Here is a 10,120-nt window from a genome sequence, read left to right as displayed (position 1 = left end):
GGGCTCTGTCCTGCAGCAAAATGAATCCTCATAGCACAAATCCAGGAGGAGGAAGTGTGACATCCCAGCACTATTCAAGCTTCTGTTTGGTCACTGTTTAGTTCAGAGTGAAGTGAAAACTACAAAATCAGTGTAACACCCCAAATACTGTATTTATGTTTGACTGGTGGCTTTTTTTTAAAGTTATTTTTTGGGCCTTTTTGGCTCTATTAGATATGACAGCTGTAGAGAGACAGGAAATGTTTGAAGGAGACAGTGAGTTATGGAATGCAGCAAATGGCCATGATAGGATTCAAACCCACAGCTGCTTCGATTAGGACTTGGACATGGGAGGCACGACATAACCGCTTGGCTATCCGGCGCCTTGACTGGTGGCGTTTTACTTTGTTATCTGTCAGTTAGTCGTGTCCTGTGATAAGAGCCCTTCTACTGCAGACACACACCTGGTTTTGAAAATAAAATCCTCAATAAAAAAAGATGTAGCAAATCTTTATTATGTATGAGAATCTGCAAATTTAAAAATACAAAATTTTTTGGTATATACATTTTGAAGTCATCTGGTTACACGTTTGTCTCAACCCTAACTATCAAGCATAAGCTTTACACAGGCCATGTCGCTGGGGCTAATCGGAGATGACGTTGGTTGATAGGATTGTCTGGCCATTCTGGTTCTTTGCTTTACAAACATAGTTTCCAAAGTCGATGGTCTCCATGTCCTCTACAGTCATGATGCTCTGGGAGACCCGTGTGGTGTGGCTCATACCTCTGTTCACCAGCCGCCACGAGGTCTGGATGTGAACCGGTCGGCGGCCCTACACAATCGAACAAAAATTAGCAAGGAACAAACAGAGCAGGAAAGGATTGATAATTCACAAGGGTTAGTAAACCACAAAGAATGTGTCCTAAATGATTGTCTAAAATGCAGAGATATAAAGCTACTACAGTACATTACAGAAGATGTTGTATACAGTGGAAGTGTGGAAACTACCACCCGAGTACTTGTATATTCTTAAAGCATCTGATTAATGATTAATTGTTAATTTTACTATACTGTGACTAATTGCATTTACTTTCTCTATTGCTATGAAATCTCTGTGTTAGAAAAACACTTTAATTTAAGGCAGGACAATGATCAATAATTACTTCCTGTCATCATTTGTCTTTTATTATAAACAACTTTTCTAGAATTATTTGCTCACTTTTTTCAATTTATTATTTAGTTTTACTTGTCTTAGTGCTATAGTGTATTTACTTATTATGAACTTGACAGTGTAAATGGTGAATGGACTTGAGCTTGTATAGCATTTTTCTAGTCTTCTGACTACTCAAAGTGCTTTTACACCACAGGTCACGCCTACACATTCACACACTGAAAGTAGAGGTTGCTATGTAGTGTCCATCAGAAGTAACTAATCCATTCATACACATTACCACTCCGTCGACGAAGCAGCAGGAGCAACTTGGGTGTCTCGCCCAAGGACATATTGGACATGTGGCTGCAGGAGCTGGGGACTTCATTTTTAGATGCATCCTTGATCTGCTGCCTACCCATCTTATAAACATAAACACTGCTGCTATGGCCTGCCCTCTCAGGCATCATTTCTCTTTACGCCCCCTCAGCCTGTAAAGAAAGTGGAAATCCGGCTTTCTACCACTCTGCCCCCTCACCTTTGCAAAGCCTACAGCAGGAACTGAAGTTGTCCAGATTCCCTAAGATCATTTTTTTTGTAGTTCCTGTTTTTAAATGTTTTCACATGCCTCTCTCCATTCTTGTGATTTCTGCTCTACTTTGTTGTCTGACTGTAGCTTTGTTGTTTTGCTATTAACCTGCCTCAATAAATACAAATAAATAAATAGGCTACTGCTGGCTGTTGTTTGTAGTCATTGCTGACTTTGGGTTTATAGGCCAAGTATTCCTCTTACCTGACCAGGATAAGACCAGCTGAAACTCACATCCACCTCTGGCTCCCCCAGCACGGTGCACGTAACATTGACACTGTCGCCTCCTCTGACAGACTCCGGAAACGCTTGGAGACTCACAAACGGTGGCCCACTGGGAACTGTTAACAGGAGACAGTTAGCTAACCTGGAAAATGTTAACAGGAGACAGTTAGCTAACCTGGGAACTGTCGACGAGAGAGAGTTAGCTAACCTGGGAACTGTCGACGGGAGACAGTTAGCTAACCTGGGAACTGTCGACGGGAGAGAGTTAGCTAACCTGGGAACTGTCGACGGGAGAGAGTTAGCTAACCTGGGAACTGTCGACGGGAGACAGTTAGCTAACCTGGGAACTGTCGACGAGAGAGAGTTAGCTAACCTGGGAACTGTCGACGGGAGACAGTTAGCTAACCTGGGAACTGTCGACGGGAGAGAGTTAGCTAACCTGGGAACTGTCGACGGGAGAGAGTTAGCTAACCTGGGAACTGTCGACGGGAGAGAGTTAGCTAACCTGGAAAATGTTAACAGGAGAGAGTTAGCTAACCTGGGAACTGTCGACGGGAGAGAGTTAGCTAACCTGGGAACTAGATGAATCTGTGTGTTTCTGTTGTATCCACTTTGACAGATGTGACTCACCCCTGTCCATTTCAGACAGATTATGGGGCAGGCTAAATCACAACAGTTTATCATTGTTGTTGAGGCAAATATGTTAACAACCAAGATTTTTGCGACTAAGCAGCATTAAAGCATTAAAAGGCAGAGGATAATGTTTACTGATCTCTGAGCAGGATGTTATTGTATTTATAATCCACATTAAAGTTATCCCAACCTTCCACATAGAGCAGCTGATACTTTGTGGAGATCTGAGGCGTCCCCCTGGCCACAGCCTTGCAGTAGAAGACTCCCTGATGCTCCAGACTGGGGCTCTGCAGGATGAAACCCTTGGTGGGGTCATAGGTCAGAAGCGTCCCGTTGGATGTGAGCTCTTCTGGAGGGACTTCTCTGTGCAGGGTCACCTTGGCCTGTGGGTCAGTCACACGACAGGGCACCACAGCTGGCCGGTCCGGGCGCAGGTACACGATCTCAAAGTGGATGGCAGAGGGAACGAAGAGGTTGTCTTTGTCTGTTTAGAGGGACATATGTGTGTTATTAAACGTGTAATATTGTCTGTGGCAGGGGTGCAGAATTACAACTTAAAGAAGACAGGTAAAGAGGTCGTAGTGTTTAATAGACAACTACTTATCTTTTAGCGAGAGTTAACCCCACCTGCTCATTTATCACAAATCACATATTGGCTTTTCATACATCGAGAATTTCAAATAGCCACTGATGATAGATTAAGTTGTAATTTCATTCATACTTCTAAATTGGCTCATTTTTACTTTTTTCTAAAAAGCAACTTGCTGAGGTCATTGATTAGTGTTTATATTAGCCAAAAGCATCAAACATAATCATTGTGATCACCAATTACTAGCTAACTCAAAGGTCCTGAGTGTCATGAGGTAAGGACAAACATATTCCAGAAAGTGGTTAATTAGATGCTTAGTAATTGCAGATCTCTGAGTGTAGGATCTTTCACCAACATTTTTTAAAAAATTTTAAACAGGAAATAGCTTAAACTTACATCTTAACAAGGAGACCTGGAAAAATGTTTTTGGTCATTTGGGCCAAATACTAAAATGAAGGTGACATTCAGCAAAATATACAGTGTAAAAAAATGAAAACATGCATTTGATTTCATGTGAACTTTCGGGTTAACGTCAATACAGTTATAGGTGCTTTCAAGTTGATATGTAATTTAAACAAAGTTTAAGGATGCCTGTGCTCTCAACCTGGAGAGTAAAAGTGTGTTCCTACCTTAGTTTAATAATGTCAATGCAGTGATATCATTTGGTAAAGTACTTGAGCTTGTAATGCACTTTTCTAGTCTTCTGACTACTCAATGGGATTGTTGACACCACAGGTCACGTCAACCCATTCACACACTGATGGCAGAGGTTGCTATGAGTGTCCATCACTATCCCATTCATACACATTCACACCCCGCCTACAATGCAGCGGGAGCAACTTGGGGTTAAGTAGTTTAAATTAAAGCAGACAACTTCATGTCCATATTGAGCCTTATTCATAAACCTACAACATTTACTGTTTAACACAGCAGTGTATATTTATATTTGTTTATATTAATATTGTTTATATCTTTAATTCCTGCGCTTTGTACATAGCTTATTATTATTCTTACTCTCACGTGGTACTTACTGCTTATTCTTTTATTTCTATTTTATTTTATATTGTAAATGTGTTTCTATATTTCCTACTGTTATATTGTGTAAGCTACTGTAACCGAATTTCCCCCTGGGATTAATAATTTATTTCTGAATCTGATTCTGGTTGAGTGTTTTGCCCAAAGACACATCTGACAAGTTGCTGCAGGAGCTGGGGATTGAACCCCCAACCTTCTGGTTGAAAGATGACTCTACCACTGATCCACAGCTGCCCCCATAGATAAAGCCTTATTATTTGCCTGATATTTGTAGAAATATAAACACCTATAAATCATCCATTCAAGGCTATAAATATCTGTCTGTAAATATTCCTTACTGCTAAAAGAAAATTGAAGTGCAGTGCTCTGTGCTCTTTTTAATCACCTGTGAAGTAGATGTATGAGACATATGTGCGATCGTGGTCCTTCTCACACTCCGTGCCATCACACACTACCACCCAGCAGCTGTAAGGCCCTGTGTCAGCAGCAGAGGGCGACGTCAGGATCAGCTGACTGTATTTGTCACTCTGCTTGATGCTGGAGATGGAACAACATAAATTAAGATTTTCACAAATCAATGTGTAGCACAAGAAACAGCTGATGTCTGCTCCCAGCACCTGAGGCGTGAGTCGTTGAAGGTGTCCAGGTAGGTCGGATATGACCATCCAATAGAGTTTCCTTTGCAGCGCAGCTCCATATTCCTCCCAGGAGTCATAGTTGTCGTCTGGCCCAGGCGCAAGAAGCGTCCCTTATCTAAAACCTGGGTCAACAGGGACTGACCTTTCACTACTCCATCTTTCAGTTTCGGCTGTCGCATCTTCACTCGTTTTCCCCCTGGTCGGATGCGGTTCTCTCCAACATCTTTCCTCCGCTTGACTTGTTGACAGTCCCCTGGACACACAGAGGCACAGAGAAGGGAGGGTGCATTAGAGGAGGGAGGAAGTGGAGCAAAAATAATACAGATGGTAGAGATAAGCCATAAAATAATCTGAAACTTTGCCATGGCCTTATTCTTTAGAGAAACAGTGTTCAGTATGTTTCCCACAGCTGTGACAACAGGCTTACAGGGAGTAGGAAAGACTTTTTCACAGCACAAAATGTCAGGAACCCTGCTTCTTTGTAGCTTCATATTTCTCAGGGTGCCCAGAACACATTACCTGCAAACTTTCCCAAAAAAAGGATTGCTCTAAAGTGTAGACTTTCAGAGTTTTTCTTCTTCTGCAGCGTTACCAATAACTTCGAGCAAAGGTCAGCAGTAAAAGCTGTTTGATGAGAAACGCCTGTTGCATGCCTGTGATGCAGCTGGTTCGAGTTGGTTCATGGAAATACTTACAAACTTACACAACTTCATGCAACTTCTGTGCAAACTTTCACAAATTCATGCCAGTATGTAAAATTAGAAAATAACAGATTAGTTGCAGTGTGTTCCTGAGGACAAACAAATCTCAAATTAATGAAGACTTCATCTACTCTGTATGTGAAAAGATTTACAGTCTCAGATTATCTAATCCCCCCAGAAGTCCAAGAAAGCACTCTAAATTCTTGTGATGAAAAATAAACAGTAATTTTACCTCACTCAGAAACCTACAAGGCAGACATAGTTTGCACTCACCATTTTGGAGCTCCACCCCGAGCAATGCCAGGCAAAGCACAATCCAGAGCTTCATAGTGTTCTCCCGGGGATGGTCAGAGGCCTGGAGAGGTCAGGAGGTTTGGTTCAGGGCTCAGAAGGGAATTAAGTCGGGCTCTGAGCGTCCCTGGAGCTCTACAGGGTCCAGATACCCAGTTTAGATTTCTAGACTCAACCTCCTCAAAGTCGGAGAGAAAAGGGGTAAACTCTTTAGTTTCCTTCTGTACTCCCTCTCCTCACGCCTGAAGGACTGAAACGTGGTCTTTAGAGCCCTCTGCTGGACCACAATATGAATCATAGTGCCTTTTAAAGCCTTCTTCTGCATTTTTCAACCCACCAAAGAATGCTACTTGGACTACCTGTATGCACATTGAAACACTTTGTGGCCCCTGTTCCTTTTGTCCTTTATTCAGATCCCCATTAGCTGCCTACCATGCAGCAGCGACTCTCTCTGGGGTCCACATACAACAAACATAACGTATACGAAATATACATAAAATACTAAATGTACATAAAATACTAAATGTACATAAAATACTAAATGTACATAGAATACTAAATATACATAAAATACTAAATGTACATAGAATACTAAATATACATAAAATACTAAATGTACATAAAATACTAAATGTACATAAAATACTAAATGTACATAGAATACTAAATATACATAAAATACTAAATGTACATAAAATACTAAATGTACATAAAATACTAAATGTACATAGAATACTAAATGTACATAGAATACTAAATATACATAAAATACTAAATGTACATAAAATACTAAATGTACATAAAATACTAAATGTACATAGAATACTAAATGTACATAAAATACTAAATGTACATAAAATACTAAATGTACATAGAATACTAAATGTACATAAAATACTAAATGTACATAAAATACTAAATGTACATAGAATACTAAATGTACATAAAATACTAAATGTACATAAAATACTAAATGTACATAGAATACTAAATATACATAAAATACTAAATGTACATAGAATACTAAATATACATAAAATACTAAATATACATAAAATACTAAATGTACATAGAATACTAAATATACATAAAATACTAAATGTACATAAAATACTAAATGTACATAAAATACTAAATATACATAAAATACAACAAACATAAAATACAACACATCTATCAAAGAAGACACATAATGCATGTAAAAGAGTATCACTATGTACATGTTCCCATCAACTAGCGTCAAGCAACTAAACATTACAATCAATTATAGAGTTATGAAGTTCATTCAGGATAATGCTTTACTGGGTGCTTCAACTATGATAATTGGTCAATTACGTCACCTCGTGATGGCTCTATAAGTTACAGATCTGCACACCGCATCAGCCATGGATTTATGTTTAACTAACCCCGAGCAGCCTGCTGGGTGATTATGTTGATCTCTCTCATTATTTATTTGTAGGTAGAGAGAATTTGGTTGTTTGCTATAACAGAAATACACAAGGTTGCATGCCAACCTCTCGACTCCTCTGAGCCATGAGAGGCTGGTGTGCATACTCTCTGAACTCAGCGTCACACCTGATGGACAGACCAGAGCAAACTTTCCACTACTAATTACAGTTCAGATGGAAGTGTGTTTGTTAACTAATTTAGTGAAAAATAGTGTATTAGTTGTTCAAGAACATCCTCTTCAATAAGCTTGTGCAACACTGGAAGAATACTCAGTGGCGATGCTTGAGTCTGTGGGGGCCCTACGCTAAAGTTAATTTGGTGCCCCTTCAGCCACTGTTATATCTACCATTGTCCCGATGGTCTTCCTCTTTCTTTTTTCACTCCCAAACAGATAATTCCTCCTCATTTTCCTTCTGTGATTTTCATTGATGAACTTCAGTTTCACTGGATTAATACATGATATGCTAATCAGGGCAATGAGATGAGTGCTGTCAGATGGGGCCCCATAAGGGAGGTTTATACTGTCATTGCAAAATTAGTGCTGTGGTTTAAAGTTTGTCAGCCCTCCAGGGCCCCTCAGTGGCCTGGGGCCCCGGACAGTTGCCTGCGTTCCCTGTTGACGTGCAGCGCCTCTTTGAATACTGATAGGTCTGCTATTGGCAGCTCTCTCGTTTGTTTTCCTGAAGAGGTAAAACTTTCACAGATTTACAAACCTGGGGAGAAAACCCCTCCTCAGAGAGAAAATATAACATATATTTACAGATTTAATATTTAAGTAACCTCCCATCCAGATTATCCATACCAGCTGGTTTACCTTTATTTAGGTCATCAAGTATTTTTTTTTTTTTTAAACTTATCAGCTTCAATAGGTTGAAATTCAAAACCACATCGTTTGTTTGTTTTTCATGCTAGAGTTGGTTATTATATGAGAGGACATTCAACCCCCACAAGGGGGGCCCCGTTTGGTTCCTTAACTTCTAATAAAATGTTTTCAATGCCCTCTGCTGTGTTAAGAAAATCCCTCCCACTTCAGTGAAGAAAGAAGTGTTGTTCTTGGCTCTGCCCAAAATTTAATTTAAGGTTTTCCAAAGTTTGTTATCATCATTCCTTCGCTCCTGAATTATATTTCGGTAATATGCTTTTTCTTTGTCCTGTTTTACTTTGTAACCTTATGTCTCATTTCACAGTACTTTCAACATTTAGTTCCTTTAGAGGCAATAGCAGCTTTTTAAAGCTCATCTCTTTTAAGCATACACTCCCTCAGTTCTTCATCAATCCATGCTTTATTTGTTTATTTATTTATTATTATTGTCTGTGAGAGTCAGGGTTAATTGAGTTATTGAGCTTTTTACACAAGTTTGATAACTTTCATTGTCCACGTCTCCTCTACCTATACTGCTTGATCAGATTTATGCTGTAGGAGTTCATCCATGAGTCCTGGAAATGGGCAAAAAATCATCTAAATTTCTACTTAAACACAAATAGTGAACTTCCTGTTAAGTTAGGAGTTTGGGCATATGGGACTATCATACAAATAGCTGTTGACATTATAAAAATGCCTACCACATTTTTGTTTTTTTATTTTAAGATTTTGTTTTTGGGCATTTTGGGCCTTGACTTTACTCCAAGGGGAAATTCTTTTCCACTTCACAGTACAGTTATGGACAGCACGCCGACAGATAATAACAGATGGACAAACACACAAGATAACATGCAGACAAACATATAGACAGAGTGGGACTGGGGTGTTTTTATTTTGGCCTTTTGTTGAGGGCTGCTATGGCTGCAGGCACCAGGCTTTTGCCATATCGAGCCCTCCTGCACAACAGGGACCCGTACCTGCGTCCAGAGGGCATAGTGGTGAAGTGGCAGTTGAGTGGGTGTGTGAGTGCGATGCCTGAGATGGCCTTGAGATTGAGCTCTGACAGTGTGGGTGTGAGGAGACCAATTAATTTGGCAGCTATGTTTGTGACACGTGTGAGTTTGACCCGGTTTTTGACAGTGGGCATGTTAAAGAAGCAAGTGGAACAGTAGAGCAGGATGGGCTGGACAATACTTTGATACAACAGCAGGAGGAGATGGGGGGCAACATAGAGTCCTTTGAGTTTACGGATGGCATACAGTCTTTGATGGCTCCTTTTTTGAATGTCCGTTGTGTGCTGTTCGAAAGTGAGTTTATTGTCTAGTGTGAGTCCGAGGTATTTGAAGCTGTCAACTGTTTCAACTGTATCGTTGTTGATGAGAGAGGGTTGAGTGAGTACCTATTGTTATTTCTTTTGTTTTGGCTACATTGAGATGGAGGAAGTTATGTTTACACCATTGGGAGAAGTGTGTGACAGTGTTATGGTAGTCTGATACAGAGTTATTGTCTGATAGGAGGGCGAGGATGGCAGTGTCGTCAGAGTATTTGAGGTAGGTGGTGGTGGGAGAGGGGCTGGTGCAGTCATTGGTGTACAGGGTATAGAGAAAAGGGCTTAGCTCCTTTATTGGAGAGAGATAGGACAGTGGATAGAGTCGGAAATCAGGGAACGACATGCAGGAAAGGAGCCACAGGTCGGATTCGAGCCCGGGCCGCCCGCTTGGCGGACCACAGCCTCTGTACATGGGGCACGCGCTCTAATCACTGCGCCACCAGTGCCCCATGCCTACCACATTTTGTAGGTGAACTGCTGCGCAGCATACTTGATCAGAATTATTGGGGAGTGCTGTGTGGGCATGTCGCAACACACTATTTGCAAGATCGTTATATAATTTACATTTTCACTTCTTACTCAGTGTACAAAGTTTGTTTGTGCTTGGGCCCTAAAAAAATATTTAACAGACTTTGACTGAGGTATTGT

The 10,120-nt window shown here is 40.4% G+C and overlaps 1 protein-coding gene across 1 annotated transcript; it reads right to left on the bottom strand.

Moving 5' to 3' along the window:
* Positions 1–478: 478 nt before the first annotated feature.
* pdgfrl (platelet-derived growth factor receptor-like) lies at positions 479–6,063 on the bottom strand. Its single transcript, XM_061048886.1, has 6 exons — positions 5,814–6,063; positions 4,819–5,092; positions 4,587–4,738; positions 2,768–3,061; positions 1,924–2,060; positions 479–812 (listed from the first exon to the last, which is right to left on the bottom strand). Exons 1-6 carry the CDS (start codon positions 5,866–5,868, stop codon positions 624–626), a joined length of 1,101 nt encoding a protein of 366 aa, XP_060904869.1. The 5' UTR covers positions 5,869–6,063; the 3' UTR covers positions 479–623.
* Between the last annotated feature and the right edge of the window lie 4,057 nt (positions 6,064–10,120).

The sequence above is a fragment of the Labrus mixtus genome, chromosome 10 (assembly GCF_963584025.1).
Source record: "Labrus mixtus chromosome 10, fLabMix1.1, whole genome shotgun sequence".
Lineage (NCBI taxonomy): Eukaryota > Metazoa > Chordata > Actinopteri > Labriformes > Labridae > Labrus > Labrus mixtus.
This window is presented reverse-complemented; position numbering and strand designations above follow the sequence as displayed.